The sequence below is a fragment of the Sturnus vulgaris genome, chromosome 19 (genome assembly GCF_052056855.1).
Source record: "Sturnus vulgaris isolate bStuVul1 chromosome 19, bStuVul1.hap1, whole genome shotgun sequence".
Classification (NCBI taxonomy): domain Eukaryota; kingdom Metazoa; phylum Chordata; class Aves; order Passeriformes; family Sturnidae; genus Sturnus; species Sturnus vulgaris.
In genome coordinates this window covers 10,688,151-10,708,234 of record NC_142261.1, presented here as the reverse complement: position 1 = coordinate 10,708,234, position 20,084 = coordinate 10,688,151, and the positions used below count along the sequence as shown (strand labels likewise).

The window sequence follows — 20,084 nt, the reverse complement described above, 5'->3', positions numbered from 1 at the left end:
CGCACCTGGGCCCGCCTCCCGGCAGCGCCGCGCACCGCCCCCCGCCCCGGGCCAATCGGCATCGCCCGCCCCGCGCCCCGGCCAATCCCCGCGCTGCCCCGCCCTGCCCGCCCCGCCCTTTCCGCGCCGGCGGCCAATGGCAGCGCCCCCCGCCCGCAGCCCCGCCCCGCACGTGCCGCGGCGGGCGCGGCCCCGGGCTGGCCCCGCCGCTCCCGCTCCCGGCCCTGAGGCAGCGCAAAGGAACGGCGGCGCACTCCGCTCAATGTAAAACCATTTTTTAATTCTAAATCACTTTCACAACAGTGAAAATTAGTGAGGAGGGACGGTAACGCACTAACCGAGCCGTCCGGGCCGTGTGCGCTCGGGTTACGGGGCAGGGGTACATACAAAAGCACACCAGGGAAAAGGGGAACCAAGCGTTAACACTTTTTAGACTATTTCATCCTTGAATTGCCGGAAAGTAAGAGCTCTCAGTCATGTTTCTCCAGCTTTCTCTAAATCCATTATGTCTCTCGCGCCTAGATGAAAATCCCCCCGATCCATTAAAATTCTGGTTTTAAAAATGTATTATTTAAATATATTTCAGTACCTCTTGAATCTATTGCAGTCACTTCTCTATTCTCTTTATGGGATAAAGGCTTCAAAGGGTTACCCTTCTCCTCCCCGCGTAACCTCCCAGCATCGGGTTTCTCCGTACAAAAGGGGAAGGAATCAATCCCTGACTGTCACATGAACCTTCCCTTCCCTTCCCATCAGCAGGTGGTGCTGACTGCGCAGGAGAGGAACCCAAAGCTGCGACATTGTAGGACAACCAAACAAAAACAGCCTTGCTCCTAGGAAGGGCCCCAGTTACCAAGTCATGCACGTGAGAGGACTCCTATGCCGAAGTTCAGCTTCTCAGAAGTGTCGCACAACAAAAGCTGAAGCACCACCTCAACTATAAATAGTTGAGCAATATATTCTGTCAGATTATCATCACGTCAGGTACAAATCTGACGTGACAAAACACTGCAGAACCTTTGCAACATTCTACTTGCCGGATGGAATTTTGGAGGTAGGCAAGTTAAATTTCAGTCATCCTCTGCCTTGACACTAAAAGGGAACAGTTAATAATTACATAAATAAACTTCTATAACAATTAATTAAAGGTGTCCTGCCCAGGAAAGTCTTCCATACACTAGAAAAATCCCAAGCTATTGAAACAAAGTTTCTATTAATTGATTTGTTTGTCAGTTTTCTATCTACTGCCAGGGACGTCACAACATTCATCTTGCAGGAAATCATTATGACTATGAGCGACCTGAATCAAAAAAATCTAAAAACAGTAAGAGAAAAAAAAATGGAATTGCCTAGTCAGAAATATGAACTGTTCATCTTGCTAGGGAATCTCTCATACCTGTTTCGAAGGAATCTACACAAATACATCAGGAGTACTCTTTAAAGCTGAATACCCAACAGGATTCCAAAGTGGCTGCAGAGTGCTCACCTTCCGAAATATCCCCTCAGCACATTAATGGTTGTGGTTTCCTCCAGCACTTCAAATTAAAATCTTTGGTAGATACTGCAGAGACTCTTGTGCTGTTGGTGTTCTGCTGTGGCACGGGAGAAGGTCTGTGTGCACCTGCAGAGAGGAGGTCTTCCAAAAGTTCCCTAATGAGCATGTGCTGGCAAAGGCAGGATCTCATGTCTCCTCTTGGGTAATTTTACAGTAGGACAAGTTTTACCTCAAGACTCAGGTAAACATGCCTTTTGTTCCTCTCCCCAAACAAGCTGATCTCAGATCTGTAATAGGATTTTATCTGGAGTACATGACCTTGTGTAGAAAGTCTCAAAGCCTTGGGAAAGATAAATGTCGCTACAGTGACGAGGTTGTGAGGGGATTATCCACGAGTGCAGCCACAGGTGCTGCACAGAGCCGGGGAAGACAACACTGTTTGTCAGTGAGGAACTGGGCTGGCTCCAGCAGCCCCACCTGGCTCCACAGCCAGAGACTCTTCCAGTGTCTGGCTTCAGCATGCTCAGGCTTTAAAAAATTGCAGCATAAATTTATATCCCTTCTTCTAATAGCCATCAGAACCATCAGGAAGGGTTTTCCATCACGCCGGGAAATAACAGACAGAAACCAGTCTCCAGACCTGGTTCCATTTGCATCACGTGCTGTGCCCCAGAGAGTCTCAGCAGTGCTGCAGATGATTTCCTGGAGAAGGTCGGATGTTGATGGAGACATTAAATATCATCTGCAGCTCTGGCAGATCCATCGTGGTTGCAAAGCAGGAGATACTGGTCACGCTGGAGAAGTTTCCTTACCTGCCCAGTCTACCTTGGGATAACTGTCTATCCCACAGACCTGGTGTCACTGATTGGCACAGGATTTCAAAGCAGCACTCCCTTTCAGAGTGCAGCTCAACGCTAGGCCCATGGTTTGTGGCAGGAACCTGTTGTACAAGATATCTGAGCTGAAATACACTTTTAAACCAATGTTTTAATTCCCAACTCTGGTGCAAAATGTGAGATTCCTCATTGTGCTGTGGTACCACCAATTCCTGAAGCCCATAGTTAGCTATGGAACCAGACACCAAGAGGTTTAAAATGGGATGGGGATGCAGTTTGTAACTGTTTCAGTGGCCTTGTTGGTCATGAATATATAGAGTAATGGAAAAGACTTATGCAATCAACAGCCAGAACATTATCACCAGTGCCACAAACAGGAAGAGGCGGGAAAGGAACTGCTCATCCACATATTGAGGAGTCCCTGGAACAGCTGGAAAACAGGAAGTAAAAAAAACAAAAACAAACAGTTCAGCTCCTTCCTCTCCTCTAGGATTGTGTATATTCTGAATATAGTACATTCATACATTGAAAAATATGCAAAGAATCTGCTGGGTGAGAAACTTGCTATTTCCTACCCTCAGCCTGGCTGGCTACATGGGAAGATCAGAGGGAAGACAAGTATCAGATCCCCGAAGCAGGACCTTAGTTCCCACCCCCAACACATTTTCAGGGGACACTGAACTAGAGTTAATAGGGAAGATAATTTGATCCAAGGACAGCACAGGACCATGGCAACGCTGGTGTAACGTGAAGAATGAGTTTGTTCCTCCTAACTCCTGTGCCATAGGACATGGTGGAAGATTTGCCAAGTATAACTTCTCTTAAAATCAGAAAATCCTGGGCAGCAGGTGTTCTTGTTCAAAACAGATTCAGTTTGTCTACAGTGAAGATAGGGAGTAGGTTCTCTAGGGATCACTTAATTGTTAGAGGTCACCCCTTAGAGTAACCCAACTGCTTTTTGTTAATCAAAAACATGAAGTAATTTCACTGGAAAGTTACTTCTTGTAGAATACAGATGACTGTCTCAGAGTTGAATTCTGAAAAATGAACAATCTTTGCATTCATTATTTTGTGGTACAGAGCACCAGTTTAAATTTTTCCTTTCTATCTTTCAGGAAATGGTCCTTTCCTGCTGTTTTTAAAATCTACATACACCCCCTAGTGACTCCTTTTTATTATTATTAGAAAGTCTAGTCCAATTTGTCTCATTTTTCAGGAGGAGTCTGCTGGTGTATCAGAGGAGACATCTGAATTAAAGGAGTCTCCAGTGCCACTGTTTCTCTGCAGTGACTGGTCTCCCAGGAGGGCCTTCAGTTAATTATATGGAAGTGAGAAATTTGCTTCTTTTACAAGTCTGTACAAAACATATCAGCCACAGACCACGTCCTCTACTGAGTGTTTTTGCCCTCATTTCGTGTTTCTATTGACAATAATGGTTACTGTTCAGCATGTTTTGTCATTTAGGTTATTAAAGAGTTTGTAAAATGTCTGTTTGTGACAGGACAGGAGAAGGATCCGTGGTACCTGGAGGAGGTCGCCCATCATTTATGTTGAAGGCTGTTGCAAATATACCAAAGGGAAACGCCCCAATTCCAAATGACATCTGGAAGCCACCATCGCCAAACCCAAAGCCCTGGAATCCCTGCAGACAACAAAGAACAGAAGACAAAAAAGGTACCAATCATTTGGAGCCTATTTCAAGAGTATTTTGTCCAAGTGCAGACATTCCCTCTCACTGGCTTTCCAATGGCTGAAGGAGGGCCACGCTGTCTGGCAGCCTTCAGCCTGACACACTTTTGTAGAAATCCCCTTAGCTCTCCTGGGTTTAAAATGTTTCAGACAGCAGTACATTTGCCAAACAACCCAAAGGTTTGAGAAAATGAAAACTAGCAACTGCAGTTCTTGCTTGAGGGCCACAAATTAGGACAGTATTTCTCAACTGTAATCTTTCTCAATTTAAAGTAGTAGGTATCTGCTGATGTATCAAAATCAACAGAAGGAATTCTATTTAGAATGTCTTAACAATGTATCATGTGCTAACAGCCTTAGCCATAAAAAAAAGGTACTTAAGAAAATAATCTAAATTTATTTTTGTGATATATGTGCATCATTTAAACACTGAGTGAAATAATAAATTGCCAGCGGGATGCATAGAGCCTTCGAAGGAAAAGTAAAAAAAAACTTTACCAGGGGACTCAAGGTGGCAAAATCACCTGGGGCAGGAATGCAAGACATAAGGAAAGGAGGAAAAAAGGAAGTTACAATGCAATAACACTGAATCTGTGGGATCCAGACTAAAATACCACATCAAATCAAAAGATAAGTGTTCTGAACTGAGATGAATCCTGTTCTGCAGAAGCAGTGTGCTGTTTGAGAACTGACTATGTGTGAATCCAGGGGCTTGTGTCATGCCTAAATGTGGAGAGCCCACAGTTCTGTAATCCACTGACCTATGCTCTCACATCAGGATTAAAACAGTGATAACAGTTCTGCAAGACCCTCTGGTTTATCACCATCAACAAGGGGAGAACAAAGATAATTTTACTCATATAATAAAAGCCAAATGCTTCTTGGTTGAGCCTTGATTTTAAGAGTTGTTCTTTTGACCATACTCTTCTCAAGCCACTTTGCCACTAACTGTGAGGGACAGCAAAGCTCTCTGTGGCAGGTACAGGATCTGAAGAGAACAGGGAAGCAGCACCTCTACTGCCCTGCCTTCATACCCCATCCCTCTGATTTACAGCAGCACCAGCTGAAAGGTTCAAGTAAGGTACAGGAGCTGATTTAATAAGGCAGCAATGCTCCAGTGAAAGAGAACAGCTGAGCTCCCAATGCATTCAATACAGAAATGCACCCTTAATCACACCCTGCAGAGTTGTTTGCTTGAAGCATGAGGGAGACAATCCTCTCCAAGGACCCTGTGCCGAGTTTCATGGAAATGTGTCATTGTTTCATCAGGTCATGCCTGCTGCCATCGTGCTGAAGAACACTGTGCTCTGTCCTACTGCCTACTCCCACCTCTGCTCCATCTGTGCCAGCTGCTGTTTGCATTCACCCTATGTAATCTCAACAAAACCACAGATCCCTCTTCAAACTAACATGTATACAACAGATATGGACTATATGGATTTTCTTGCATGTAATGCCATGGTACAGTAACATCCCATGGAAACAAGAGAAGCAGGTGTCAGTATCAAAAATCTAAATTCATACGTGGATTACATATTTCAATGACATGTATGTTTTGACAGAAATACACTTGCACAAAGAATTTTCCAAGCAAAGTGTTCCTTGTATTTAAGCATGGAGAACAATCAAGTATTGAAAGCTTTTCCAGCAATACCACACTGGGCATTCATGAGGCATGATCCAAGCTGGGCTGTTCTTTGGGATGCTAAAGGGTACCATAGGAATGGAGCTCTCTGCCACACCACAACTATCAATGATTTATGAACAAAAGCTGCAGGACCCTCATGCAGGATCTCTCACACATATTCTGTCCTCCAGGATGAATAAATACCACTATCAATAAAAACAACTAAACCACTCAAGCTTGTTTGACCACTTACCCCTCTGTTCTCTGGTTCAGGTCTCTGTCCTTGGGGTCGTGGTGGAGTTTTCTCTCTGCAGGAAGTTGTGAAATTAGCTCAAGTGCAAGGACATTTTACAACATTATCTGCAGTGGCCTGGCTAATAATGCAGAATCACCACAAAACAGTCTCCTGGGGTCATCCAGCAGAGCTGGAGCAGTGTGTGAGAGAGCCAACCACACAGCCTTGGACCTCCAGCAGCACATCACTGAATTAATGCTGTACTTTTGAATAACAAATACCCATTGCAAAGGCTAAAAACTGAGGACATGAACAGTTAATACAAGCTCCTCTGGTCATTGCAACCTGCCACTTGTCACAGATAATTAACACTTGATTCAAATTAAAATGAATTGCCAGTTGAACAAGAAATGTGTGCAAACCCAGGCCCTGAAAAAGCCAGAAATATTTGGCAGAAATATCAGATGTATGTCTTTTGACAAAGTATTTAAAATTGTGAATCCAGCACTTTAACCTTAAGACCCTAAACTAAAGTTTCATCTTTAATTTTCAAATGAAAATAGTTTCATTTAGGTTTCTTACCTGGGGTCCTGTTGCCCAGTGCTACCTCTTCCATACAGAGGAATAACTTTATCTCGACTGATTCCTGCTTTGCATACAGGACACACTTGTCTGTTTGGCCTGGTTTCTAGCCACTGAAAGAAAGGAAATTATAAGAAAACTTCTAAAATACCATGAAAACAACTATGCAAACCTCATTTGCAGCCAGGCAGAAAGACTTCAGCAATTTCTCACAAAGGTCTGGAGCAAGACATTTTAGTACATGCCCAGTACTCCCCGAAGTGAAGTAGGTACTTGGGCTGTTGTTCTGGTGGGAACAACTTGCTGATGTGTACATATTCAGATCTGTGTTGGAGTAAAATAAGAAATAAAGAGTATGGAGCATAGGCCAAGGGCTAGTGCAGATAGCCTTCCTGTCCTCCACCTTTTCTATAATGGTATCACAACGTAAAACACTATGTACACAAGAAGTACACTCAGCACTTAAACCTGCAAACTAAACCCTGCAAGCCCCAACAGTAATTGTACCAAAACTGCAATTACACAGGGTTTAAGAAACTCAAAAGTGGAAGCAGGTGGAACAGAATCTAGTTTTCTTGTTGCTCAAAGTGCAAATTGCAAGGTGTTGCACATGAAGCTGCATGAGCAGGTTGTGATTGCCCTGGAGAGAAAAGCACATTGGAAAAGAGGGGGACACTCCAGAGAACCAAGGGCTTTATTGAGCAACTGGAGCTGATGAAAGACAAAGTAAAATGAAACCTGTCTTACCTGGTGTAAACAAGGCCAACTGTGAGCATTCCCAGGACAGTTTGTTCACAGAGCAGAAAAAGAGAGGAAAATGGAATTAGTTATTGAATTTGATACGACAAATGTGCAGCGTACAGGGATAGTGCAGTTCGGTGACAACAGAATCCTGGAATCCAGCTGGACCAGTTCTGTAGCCTCCCATTAAAACCCTTTTTGTAAGCACAGCCCAAGACTGATCTCCACTGGTTTTTTGCAGGTTACACAATCTACATTCCTAATGTGGTTCTGTGCATCTGCCATTGCCACGTCCTCATCCACACCAAAGGCCCAGACAGAGGCTGTGTTAATATTAGGGTTTATAGGGCAAATTTTATCATCTGATACCATGAAAAGATATCCCAGAGCCAAGATGCAAATGAGCAAGATGTCAGTAATGAGACTTTAGGACGTTAGAAGATTGAGCTGAAACAGCCACATTCACAGAATCATGGAATAACTCAGGCTAGATGGTACCTCAGGTAGCCTCTAGTCCAAACTGATGCTCAGAGCAGGATCAGCTACTGAGATCAGACTCAGCTGCTCATGGCAGAGAAATTCCCATTATACAGACTAAATTGCTATGGGAAATTTAAAAAAGGTCAAAGACAAGCAAACTACAAGGTAAAACTGCAAAGCAACCATCTGTTTTCAAAATGGTCTCAATAACACCATTCAGACAAGACACCTCATATTTTCAAAGTTCCATTCTTCCAAATCCTTTTGTGCAACAATTTAATCTTATTTCATCTTAACATGCTCTAAGCTAGTGATTTTCCATCTCCCCAAATAAAATCCTGGATTTTCAGATGTTATGTATATTTGCACAGGAGAAACAAACTTTCAGGCCTCTTTATTAAAGATTTAGCCCACTGTGTAAAATAACTCCAACCTCCCCATATTTGGCCATGTCAACCCTTAACTTCTTAAAATTCAAAAAAGGGAAAAAATTCAATCCAGGTAACCCACATCAGAAATCCTGCACATGTATTATATCTGTGCTGAACATTATTTCCAAGTCAAATTAAAGAACTGAAAAGTTCCTAACACAAGTGCAATATCATGGGAAAAGAGAAATAGCCCATATGTAAAAGCCTATTGCCTACTTTTTCTTTTTTTTATGATTGCAAAGGAAAAAAGAGCAAGCTTGTAGGAGAAACTACAATTTGGCCTCCAGAAAGTAGATTCATATCCAGGTTTAGGTATGCAGAGGTTGGAAAGGAATTTAGGTCTTAAGAACATAGCTGTGCTATGCCAGACAGCATAAGTAAAATAACACACATAAACAAACAGTATCAATGAGCACTGAATGTCTGTGTAGGGCTGCTTGTTTGTTTGCTTTTATACAATAATCCAGAAGTACAGGGAGTTTAAGACACAGGAAATCCATTCCCTAGAACACAAGCAAAGAAAAACCTCCTAAACCAAACCCACAGTCCCTCTAGAATTACAAACATCACAGTTTTTTATGGGATCAGATAGATGGTGTTGTGGCTGCTGTGTGGGGCTGCAGCACTTACCAGAAGAGGTGCCCACACAAGCTGATAACTGCATCCTTGGCAGTGTCTAAGCAGATGTTGCATTCAAAAGTGTTGTCCTGATTAGTGTTGTCCCCAGGACCATTGCTGCTACTGCTGCCACTGGTCCCTCCAGTACTGGAGCTCTTTGTTGATGCAGAAGCCGTGGGTCCTTTGCTTGCCATCCTCAAGAACTACCCAAATAAGGTCAAGAAAATTTTCCTCTTGGAATTCTAGCTGTGAGAAAGGGGAAAAAAATAAACAAATCTAAACATCTTATTGGCATTACAAACATTGCATTGCACTGGCTCCATTCCAAACTGGTAATGATTTATCTAAGAAGCTGCTGAATCCTGTTGTTGATGGTTTTAGTTTAACGTAGCCAAGAGGGATCTTTTTTTAGAAACTAAGCTACTTTACAGTCCCATAGTATGACCTGGCTGATGTGTGACCTGTATTTTACTGTTACTGATAAGCATCCACAGCCAAAACAACCCCTCTGTATTTTCTCATAAATGCCATTTTCTGTAAGGAGAATGAGCTCACCTAGTTATACATGCTCTTCCAAAATTCAACACAACTTCTAGCTGAGAGTGCAGTCTGAAGCAGAATTTAATTGTGAAGTAATTCAGAGTTTGAACAGACTGACAACGTAGAGTTTTAAGTTCAATGTTCATTAGTTTGGAGCATTAACGATAATAATGGCAAGCAAAGGTGCCTTAGAACTTGAATTACCTCCTGATCAGTATATTGCTGCTATCACAGCAATGTTGGTATGACTATCAAACATTCCTACTACTTTCAAACTACCAAACATTTCTAATCTAGTAGTAAGGTAGTAAAAATTAAAAATTACAAATTTTACCTTAATTGAATTACCTTGCTTGAATTTTACTTCCATGCTTTCAGCTCTCATTAACATAATCACGTTGATCAAAGAACAGCATTTATTTTATTTCAGTAGCAACAACTTCTACAGTGTAATTCCTTGATACGTAAATTCCAGAGTATCTAAAACTTTGAGACTCAGCACAAGGCATTTATGTTTCTAGAAACACTTTTACCAGTACAAGATTTTTAATCCAAGAACTAAGAGAATTGCAGTAAGCTACATAAATTAATTCACTAAAACAATAATGTTTAAAATATTCCACTGTGCTTTTCATGAAACTCTAACATCATTTGATGCTGCAGGAACAGGAATACTTCGATAAAGCTGTGAGAAACAAACAGGTGATAATCTGAACTTTTTGCAAGTGTATAAACAGTGAAGTAAGTGTTTTCAAAGGGCAACCTGAATTTTTCAGAAGGTAATTTCTTTGCAAACTTACCCCCCAAGCACTAAAGGCTTTTCTAAGTGTTGCCTCTTTGTAGCAGAGGTGCAGGACAGCAAACCAAAGCCTCAGGATCTCCAGATTTTTGGGTTTTTTTCCTACAATACAATCCCACTGCAGAGTCAGGAAAGCATCACACCCGAGCCTTGTGAAGTATTGCAGCAAAGACTCAGTTCCAGCAGGTGAAATCTACTCCTGCAGAGCATTTTCACTCCATTACATCATTTTACACCGTGTCCCAGAAGGGCAGGTTTGTATTCACAGATGCTGCACCTCAACACTGCTTTCAGCAGTGCTGACTCTCAGCATTTCACACCACGACTCCATTTACACTCAGTGCATGGTACAAAATTAAAATTCGTGTTAGATCAAGGCAGATGGAAGTGCTGCCAACACACAAACTGTAAGCCAAAGACACTTGGATTTTTCACACATCCTTACAACCAGAATCTTCAGCTTGTCTTGCTCAGTAGTTTAAGTGAAAACTTATCAACTTGGGCCTATATAAATTAATATAAAAGTTGAGAAAACCTCCTTAAAACTAAGGAGGTTTACTAACTGTAAAAAACACTGCATCCCTTTATAGAATGGTCACAAGAAACATCTTGACATATAACACAAGGAAAGGATGTGTAAAAGAGGCAAATAAATTCTGAGTCTCCAGTACCAAAAAAACCACTTTTTTGGGAAAAAAGTTCCTTTTTCCAAATTAAATTCCAAATATCCATAAATATGTGTATATTAACACAAAGAATCTGGAGACTTGTCAGAAAGATAAAATCTGTATCTCCACAAAAACTTATTGAAAAAAAACCTCAGTTTTTAGTAACTAAAACAAATAAATAAAATATTATGAAGGATGACAAAGAAATCCAGAGAAATATCAGTAATGAAATGGAATAAAAGTGGCTGAGACAGAAGAAAGATTAAACTGACATAATGCACTGAATCTCCTTTCCTACAAGAGAGTCATTCCTTAATCTCTACTAGGGATCGTCTCCTAAGTATTTGTTCATTGGCTAATGGGGCCCAGTGACCTGTTAGGATAGAACCAATTTAAAGTATCAAAACCATAGCAAAATGCAACAGTAAAAACAATAAAAGCCTTCTCAAATATTTGCTGTTGTCCCTGGAATATCCCAGTTTAACATAACTGGGTCTGTAATAAGTGCTGCTGGGCTCTGTACGTCTGCACATATACAAAGAAGCAAACGTGAAACAGCTTCCAGTGGCTAAATTTACATTTGAGAATCATATCATATGTAGCCTGTGAGTGTACTCTGAATCCTGAAGTAGGAATTCAACTGTAAATGGAACTTTTCCTGAGTGCAGAATGAGCTCAAAATTGAACAGTCACTCAAACTACTTAAACTCTGAGAAAACTCTCTAGGGAAAGAAAACCCAACAACAAACCATAAGCAAATCACAAACTAAAAAAAAAAATCAACAACTAACACAACAGGAAAAACCCCATTTTCACCTTGCTTAGAGTCTGGGAGGAAGACTGAGTACACTGGAATAGAATATGACGTCTGGGGTTAAGTAAACACAATTAAGGGATGCCAGTCAAGGTTTGCTACATCCTTGTCCTTCAGATCAGGTCTCCAAATCAACCCTAGAATCATGATGAACAGCAAACAAAACAAGGGAAAGGATATAAAAATCAGCTGATACCTAACTGCAGGCATTCAGAGATCTTATCTTTTCTCTCTCTTACTTCTTTGCTCTCTACATATTTTCAGGAAAACAGTATCTTTGTTTCATAAAAGCAGTCTAGATTAGCTGTTTATTTCCTTTAAACCACGATCCCCGTGTTACATCCCAACAGGTTGTTCTGAAAATTACTGACATTTACTGCATCCAAGAATGGAGAGTGGCAGCAGATGAACGGTTAAGAAACAAGGAACTCATTTGCAAGGAGGCTTCCTAAATAAATACAGAAGTCTGGTGGAGCATGAAGACATGGAAGGGGAGGTACAGGAGAGGGTGAAACTGCAAAAAGCCAACCGGGACCTGAATGTGTCGTGACAGAGCACAGGAGGTCCAGGACAGCAGTAAGTGCAGGGGACTGGGAATGGCCATGTGAGGACTGGGTACAGATCTCACTAACAGCCAGTAAAAAAGAAATTTTCCCGTAATATTTTAAAAACTTAATCTGTAAATCTCCTGGGAGCAACTGCACACCAGAAAAGCACGAGCCGAGTGGCTACTGTCAAAGATCACACTTCTGAACTCAGCAAATGACAATGACTGCATTTCCAAAGTACACTGGCCCAACCCTCAAAACACGGGAAAAACACTTCAAGACAGGCTAGAGGAGTTTTCACCATAAAAATCCGCTGGAAGCAGCACATGAACATTAATTCAACATGGGAAAGGCAGAGAGGGAATATAAATTAGAGGCTAAATTCACCTATACAAAACAGTCCTGGAATAGGTGATCACAGCATGACTTTAGGCTTTCTCAAGTATTTAATTTTTTTCATGAACAATGAGAAAAAGTTCTGGTGAGGATATAGAGGTCTGGCTAATTTATTAACAAAACCCAAAGTTTGTTCCTCTTTGCCAGAACAATGAAATAAAAAGAGCAGCACTTTGGATGTCAATTCCACTGGAAAGACCGTTTTCCATATTTCTTTCCTCATGAATCTTATTTTAGCTAAGATTACTGAAATGAAAATAATCCAAATCTAGTTTGTGTATTAAACAAGTTCTGATTTAGTTCCTGAACCTTTTGCAGTTTAAATGAAAAAGAAGACTTGTCAGTGTATTTTTCTTATCACTAAGGTGTCATTTTCTGACACTTAAAAATTTTTATAAAAGGACTATTAACATTAGAAAATCTATTTAAACCTAAAATTACTACTGAGAGTCTATATAAATATGCCCACTCATAAGTTTAACAACCTGATACTTAACATATTACAATTGCGTGGGCTCCAAGTACAACAACCAGGTAGCCTTAGCTGAAAACTGCTGACAGTGCCTAGAAGAAAATGCACTGACTCCTTGACAGTCATTTTAGATATTCTTAACAAACACATGACTGTCCTGCTGTTAATCATTAAATACATATTTATCTCTCACTACCTTTTTACTCTTTTCTGTCCCCCAAATATGTTACATTTTAACTCCTTGGAAACATTTCTCGAGTTCATCTTTCCACTTCCTGTAACCTGTCCAGCATTGGGCACCCGCTTTTTAATATTACCATAAAGTGGTCTCAAAACATGAATCCATGTGATCACTTCTCTTGCAAAACCAGCCCCGTCTGCCTTCCAGCCCGACGTGCCCTTGCCTGGCCTGCTTTCATTAACTGGGATTCTGCAACGCACATCTGTGTTACAGTCAGTGCTGCCAGGGAAGGGCCCAGCTGAAGGGCAGCTTTGGGAGCTCTGAGGAGTCCATGTACCTTGGAAATGCAAACAGTAAAAACCCTTAGGTGATTAAAGTAATTGCTTTTTTATCCATTCCATAAGAGTTTAATATAGACTCCAAGAAAAATCTTTCAACAAACATTTTATCCTCTTACCTCACAAAGTCCAAAGAAAAAAAAAAAAAGAGAAATATAACCAGTTGGTAATGTTGCCCCAGCGATTTCCTGGTCTGCAGTGCCGTGAGAGGCAGACGTGCCTGGCTAACCCAGGTTAGCAGCAAAACGTAAAAACACCTAATACAGCAATTATTATATATAACAGACGTGATTTAACAAGTAACAAGCGAGTCTTAATGTATAAGCAATTCTCAAAACATAAGTAACGTCGTGTCCAAGCAGCGACATACCGAGGCAGACCCATCTATCGCGACAGAGGCCCGGCCCCGCACAGCCACCACCGAGCAGCACCTGCGGCCCCCGGACCCTTCGGGGAGCCCCAGGCGGCAGCACCGGGCCGCGGGCCGGAGCTCGGGGGACCCGCGGCGGGGGCGCGGCGGCCGCAGCTCCAGAGGCACCGGGCGAGGCCGGGGGTCCCGCGGCGTCCCCGCCCCGCTCGCTCGGAGCAGGCGCAGGCGGCTCCGGCCTCCCGGCGCCCGGGCCCGGCCCGGCCCTGCTCGGATCGGCCTCGGAGCCACAGCCCGGCCCCGGCTTCCCCCCACCCACCACCCCCCGTCCGGCGCGGCCCGGCCCGGCCCGGCCCGGCCCGGCCCTGCTCACCGGCGGGTCCGGGCTCCCCGCAGCGCCCGTGCCGAGCCGCCGCTCCGCCGGGCCCCGTCACCTGACCGCCCGGAAGCGCGGCCAGCGGAAGGGCCCGGCCCCCGCCCCTCCGACCGCGGCGGCTCCGCCAACAGGGCCGGCGGCCGGGGGGGCGCGGGCAGCGACACCCACCCGCCCGCCCGGGCCCCTCGCACACCCCGCGGGCGCTCGTTACCTCGGGCTGCTCCGGGGCGAACGGCCGGGGCTGCTCCGCCCGCGCTCGGCCCCCGCCGCGACCCCCGGTTGTGCGGCTGTGCGCGGCTCTGCCGCCCGGGGACGTGCGGGGGCCGCGGCCAAACGGCGGCTCCGGGCACTGCAAGGAGTTGGGACCGAACGCTCGGCCCAAGCAGGAAGGAAGGACGGAAAGGGAAGGACGGAAAGGGAAGGAAGGAAGCTTGAGGGAAACAAATTGTTGGCTTACGAGTGTAGAGTGCTAAGAATCTGAACTGAGAAATATCTCCAGAATAGAAACAGAGAGTTTGATAAAAGGATTTATACAGTTGTGAGAAACTAAAGAAACTAAGGGAGCAAAGCGAGGAAGAGGAGGTGAAGGAGAAGGCATGTCTGGGGGGTTTTCTCTGCTCTGGGGGCACCCCACCGGTCCCGAGGACTCCAAGGTACAAAACAGCCCAAAATTGCTTGTTCTTTTAGAGTGTGGAGAACGGGTGAATCCTAAACCAAGGTCTTCCACTAAAGAAGGTGAGTTTTATGAGGGAATAGTGAAGAAATGAAGGGAAGCTAGTGCCAAGGGAGCCCATCAGAAAGAGCCCAAGGATATTGTCAGCGGCCTGTCTGCTGCCAGGTGCTTGAGCCTGCACAGCTCGAGTGTGAAGGTTGGAAGGTGCAAGCCAGAAGTGTCCAGCGGGATAAAAACAGTTATAACAGTTATACAGCCTCTTCTCCTGCTTTCAGCAGCACATAGGCTCGGCAAAACCCACGGCAAAATGGTTATCCAGAACCCCACCTGAAATCACCAAACATTGTTATATTACAGCAGAAAACTTAAAGTTGAGATGAAAATGTAATATGGAATGTGACAGTGCTGATGGCATGTGGAACACACAAAGCAGTCCTACCTGCACGAGCAGTGAAAATCTCCAACAAAGCCGCTTTCCTCGTTTTCAACCAGTCAGCAAAGGAGCAGGGTTGGGCACAGCTTCTACATTCAAGCAAAAATTTGTCATGCCAGTGTAGTAACTGATTAGGAAGTTACCAGGGCCCCAAAGACAGGAACCGTATCCTCCAGAAACTGATTAAAACAAGGATGAGTTTATGAAATTCGGGTATGGGAGACCCTGTCGGACTACAGCTTCCGGCATGCCAAGCGGCCAGACTACAGCTCCCAGCATGCCAAGCGGCCGCATCACAGCGCCCAGCGTGTCTCGCGCTTGCAAGATGGCGGCGCCCAGGGGCGGCTCGGGCCCGGACAGCGGCTCGGACTCGGACAGCGGCGGTGAAGCGGCCGCGCGGTTCCGGGAAGCTGCCTGGGACTGCACCGCGCAGGCGGCGGTGGCGGCGCGGGCGGAGCCGCGCAGCGGTGAGGAGCGGCGGGCAGGCTGGGCTCTGCTCCCCTCTGCGGCGTGCCCTCCCCTCTCTTCCCCGCCTCTCCGCAGCTCCTCCTGACCCGCGGGGATTGCTCTGTGCCGCGGTGCCGGTGTGAGAACTGAAGGGGCCTCTGCCCGGCCCTCCTGAGCCCATGTCCGGCCGCCAGCCGGGCCCAGAGCCCCTCCTCGACAGTCCTGGCCCAAGGGAAGTTTCCCTTTCCCCTCATAACTGTTCTCTCCCGCACATGGGCCAGGGCTGTCTTTCACGCGTTATTCTTTCTGCTCTAACTGGTGCCTGACGGGGGTTAAAGAAGTCCTGGCTGCAGGTCTCTAAATGTGCCTTTGCTACTTTATTTTCAGGGGGCTTTAGAAAGGAGCGATTGCAGCCTAAAGATCAGCCAAGCCTGAGGTATTTTTGCTTCTGGTTTCAGACTTAATGTTTCCCTGAAGAAAATGTTAATGTGTAATATTTATGCTCCTTCTGCATTGTATCTTGTGACGCTTCATACTGAAAGGGCCAGTTCTGTTTGGGGAATTAGTCTAACCATAATCTGAAATGATGCTTAAATCTGAACAGACTAATATGTTTTTAAGGTTTTGGGTGATAGGGTCAGATGTTATTGGCCTCGAAAGAGATAATCCTTGTTCTTATTTCAAATGGGCGTGAGGCACTCGGCCGTGAGGAGGGTGACAATGAGCTCCAGACGACTCCAGAGTTCAGAGCACACGTTGCAAAGAAACTGGGAACCATGCTAGACAGGTACTGGTATGCAGGGCTAGAACCATTTGTTCTGTGGGTCAGTTACACTGATGTGTTTGTGTGCTAAACCCAGGAAATTCAACATCTTGTCTCCTTCATCCCTGTATTAAGTATAGGCCTCCAATGTTCTGTGACCTAACCTTGCTGATGTGCTGTGCCCATCGGGTCAGAACTCTCTCTGCAGCACTTGTCTCCATTTGCCTTTGTGGTGAACATCTTGTGGGGAGAAAAGAGACTTTAGGTGCCTTAGCAACTTCCATCACATAAAGGCTGGCAGGAGAATCTTTGATTTGTTCATACAACCTAAACCAGTACCTGATTCAGGGTTGTGCTGGCAGAGTGCCTGATGCTGGGCTGCCACTGTCTTTCTGTTGTGCAAGCATGGCCCTGGAGAATTGGAATTCGTGCTGTTCAGAGCTAGCTTTAGAAACACTGTTTTTAAATTGTTCTTGTGGCTTGCATTGCTGAGGAGAGAAGGCCTGGTCTGCTCTGGAAACAGAGAGCTGAGGCAGCCTCATTAACAAAAAGGATCTATGCAACATCTCCCTCTAGTCTTGTTTCCCAGAAACACCCAACTTTAGTGCAGTTTGCACAAACCTGTATAGATCTGACTGGAGTTTTCTGTTTAGTTTCATCACTGTCTTGAAGGACTCATCAGGACCATCACAGACTTCAGTGGCACAGTCTGACTCTGATGATGATGGTGAGTTCCAGTCTCAGCCATTGTGGCTGTTTTGTGACTGTTACCTGATGACAGGTGGGATGGATCCTGTCCATCACCAGCTGTACATCCAACTGACTGATAAACATTTGCACTAAAAGAATTTCTGTTGGTGTCTGTGAGGGCTGTTACTTTGCAGCTCTGGCCTCTGTGCCCCAAGTCCTCCCACTTAGTCCCAAATAATTGCTGTCAAGCACTGTGGAAATGCAATCAATGGCAGTTGATTGCTTCCACCTCTGTTTTATATTCTGTCTAAAACCTCCCTATCCATACTTCAGGTTTTCGCCTCTTCTCTTCCTCTGTCCCTGGAGACTGTGGGAAACCAGAGCCTTGCCCTGCAGCAAGGAGGAGGCCAGTTAGCTCCAGGTGAGGTGCTTGCAGCTGCTTTGCTCCTCAGGTGCTGTTGCATCCCACATTTCAGAGGCAGCTGGGACTCCCACAAGGGAATAGGAAGCTGAAGAGCTTGAGAAGTGTGTATTTATACTTATATTTGACTAGATCAGAATTTTGTTTCTTTTTTAGTGCCAGGGAACTAGAAATGTTTGTGGGAGATTTTCTTTCCCCTTGTGGTGTGTGTTAATAACATGTTGGCCTTCAGACTGGTTAAATGCAAACTGTAGGGGTGGGAGTCCCAGAGCCACTGGGTGTTTATCGTGTGTTCTCATCTCAGATTACTCTGCTCTCCAAGTTTTGGGTGAATTCAAGGCACAAGTGCAACACAACTTCCTTCCTTCTTGTTACCTTTCCAGTGACACAGACAGTGACCAAGAGTGGCAAAAGTACCAGGAGGCTGCCGTGTCTGCTGCAGATATTCTGAAGCAAAGTGCTTTTCCTGCATTGTCCCAGGGTTCCAGCCAGGATCAGAGTCAGGGTAATGTAGAGCCCAACCAGAAAAAAAAGAAGAAAAAGAAAATTAGGAGAGAGAACAATATTCAAGAGAAAATAATAGACCCAGCAGAGTGTGACCAGATCTGCAAAGATTTGCCTCGGTTGGTGTCTGCAAATGGCCAGCAGGAGAGACATGACAGCAATCACAGAGAGAACTCTGTGCTGCCAGGAGCTGTGAAGAAGAAAAAGAAGAAGAAAAAAGAATGATGATTTTGCTCTGCAAACGGCAGGTGGTTGTGATGGGTGAAGGAAACTGAAAGAAAACCTAACAACAAGAGTTGCTGCAGATGAGGGAAAATTAATTGGCAAAGCTTCTGTTCTAAAAGCTCAGTGGCCTGAGAGACTAATTAAGTGACTTCCTGTGCTGCTGGCGTCCCTGAGGAAGGGAACATTGTTCTCCTCACACAGCAGTTGTCTGTGCTGCCGCTTGTGCAGGCCCAATCTAAAAGGATTAAAAACTGTGCCAGACTTGCATGGCAGAGGGATGTGATCATAGCTAGATTCCTCCTGGCTGTTCCTTCACATCATGAAACCCTTCTGAAGAAAGTATATGATGAATTGAATTTGGTTTACATGGCAACAGGTGATCAACTGCTTTTTCTCTTTGCCTCCTTGTAGACTACTGAGAATAGCTCCAGCCTATGGGAGACTCATTTATCAAAAGAATCCTGTCAGAAATCAGGGCCCCTTATTTTTTCCCTGCAATCCTCATAACAATCTCTTGTTGAAACCTGCTGTGTTACTAATCCCTCTGCAATCTGCACCTCTCCAGGCCTCCTGCACATAAACAGTGTGTGGTGAGCTGATTTCAGGATTGGTGTAAATGCATCCTACTGTTCCAGTTGTGTCTATTGAATTTTTTTTCATGTACAGGGTTTTTTTAATGGCATCTGTTATTAAATTTTACTATGCTGTTGGACCTATTAAATTTGATAGGTTTTGTACAACAATGGCTTTCTTGCTGTATCCAGATTCTCCCCAGCAGAGATAGAGGTGGCTCAGGATGGCTCTTTAGTTGCTGGGTGATCAATGCTGTGAAACTGCTACCAGAAGGATTTAAGCCTAATTTAAAAACCACCTTTCAGTCCTTGTTTGGGCTGGTTAATGATTTTGTCTCTCTGAAATACTGTGAGGTTTGGTAGTTTTCAGTATGACTCTTTGTCTGTTCATTCTTCACTTCCAGTCTTTCAGGAAATTAACTATTGTTGATAAATACTCTATTTCTGCTTTTAAGATTCCTGGGTTTCAGTAAATCCAACTTATTGGCCCAATTCATAAGAATAAAAAAAGGATTAGAGAAACCAAAAGAGTGAAGTATAGCTCTTTGAGCATGGGAAATCATTGTAAGATTCTTGCTGGTTTTTAGTCAAGAAAACACAGCTGACATCCAAAAATAGAAAAGCTAAGTAGAAACTTGGCTTGTAATCTAACAGAATGTGCCAGCAGAAGTTATTTGTCTTATGTACACTTAAAACTTCAGTGTACTAAATTTTAAACCTGGGCTCACAAATGCATTGGTGGCCTAAACATTTCCTTTTGCTTTGTTTTAGGTTTATTTTTATGCTAGCTGGAAATGAGATATATTTGCAACTGATCTACATGGGAAATTAGGAAACAATTCTAGGATAAAATTCCTCAGAGAATCTAGTTACTGAAATTGTTGATGGTATCTAGAGGAAGCTCTTATCAATGAAACTTTTCATGGACATCTGCAGTTTTGACATCCCCAGGTATGATAGCTGAAGAATTCACTGTTGGGCTTTTTCAATTTTCCCTTCCAGTCTCAAGGCTTTTTCATCCATTTCACAGTTGAAAGAGCAGCTCAGTTCCAGTCACAGACAAAAACCTGTTAGCTGGGACTGTTTTCACGTGTGACTAATGATGTATCAGTGATGTGGATGT

At 44.2% G+C, this 20,084-nt stretch overlaps 2 protein-coding genes and 1 long non-coding RNA gene across 13 annotated transcripts in view; 2 read left to right on the top strand and 1 right to left on the bottom strand.

The window, feature by feature from the left end:
• Nucleotides 1-259: 259 nt before the first annotated feature.
• RNF185 (ring finger protein 185) lies at nucleotides 260-15,369 on the bottom strand. 5 transcript variants are annotated; one of them, XM_014894654.2, is made up of 7 exons: nucleotides 15,346-15,369; nucleotides 8,747-8,980; nucleotides 7,212-7,230; nucleotides 6,465-6,577; nucleotides 5,901-5,955; nucleotides 3,856-3,973; nucleotides 260-2,761 (listed from the first exon to the last, which is right to left on the bottom strand). In XM_014894654.2, exons 2-7 carry the CDS (start codon nucleotides 8,926-8,928, stop codon nucleotides 2,664-2,666), a joined length of 585 nt encoding a protein of 194 aa, XP_014750140.1. In that variant the 5' UTR covers nucleotides 8,929-8,980; nucleotides 15,346-15,369; the 3' UTR covers nucleotides 260-2,663. The 5 variants fall into 5 exon arrangements, with proteins under 5 accessions (XP_014750140.1, XP_088032394.1, XP_014750139.1 ...); XM_088176268.1 differs by lacking the exon at nucleotides 15,346-15,369 and adding an exon at nucleotides 14,445-14,581; XM_014894653.2 differs by lacking the exon at nucleotides 15,346-15,369 and adding an exon at nucleotides 14,231-14,353.
• On the top strand, nucleotides 3,833-5,882 carry LOC148221659 (uncharacterized). Its single transcript, XR_015807707.1, has 2 exons — nucleotides 3,833-4,005; nucleotides 5,290-5,882. It is a non-coding gene; the product is annotated as an uncharacterized LOC148221659 (long non-coding RNA).
• The window catches only part of C19H12orf43 (chromosome 19 C12orf43 homolog), a 21,683-nt gene continuing 16,259 nt past the window's right edge, over nucleotides 14,661-20,084 (top strand). For 4 of the 7 annotated variants that reach the window (XR_015807705.1, XR_015807704.1, XR_015807703.1 and 1 more), the window contains exons 1-7: nucleotides 15,371-15,806; nucleotides 16,174-16,223; nucleotides 16,476-16,573; nucleotides 17,203-17,276; nucleotides 17,573-17,660; nucleotides 18,044-18,765; nucleotides 19,733-19,912. Coding sequence is in view for 1 of the 7 variants with exons in the window: in XM_088176267.1 (XP_088032393.1) it covers nucleotides 15,542-15,806; nucleotides 16,174-16,223; nucleotides 16,476-16,573; nucleotides 17,203-17,276; nucleotides 17,573-17,660; nucleotides 18,044-18,389 (921 nt within the window). In the remaining 6 variants the exon portion in view is untranslated. Of the gene's footprint in view, nucleotides 14,969-15,370; nucleotides 15,807-16,173; nucleotides 16,224-16,475; nucleotides 16,574-17,202; nucleotides 17,277-17,572; nucleotides 17,661-18,043; nucleotides 19,133-19,732; nucleotides 19,913-20,084 lie in introns of those variants that run through there. The other 3 variants (XR_015807706.1, XR_015807702.1, XM_088176267.1) reach the window with 3 other exon arrangements.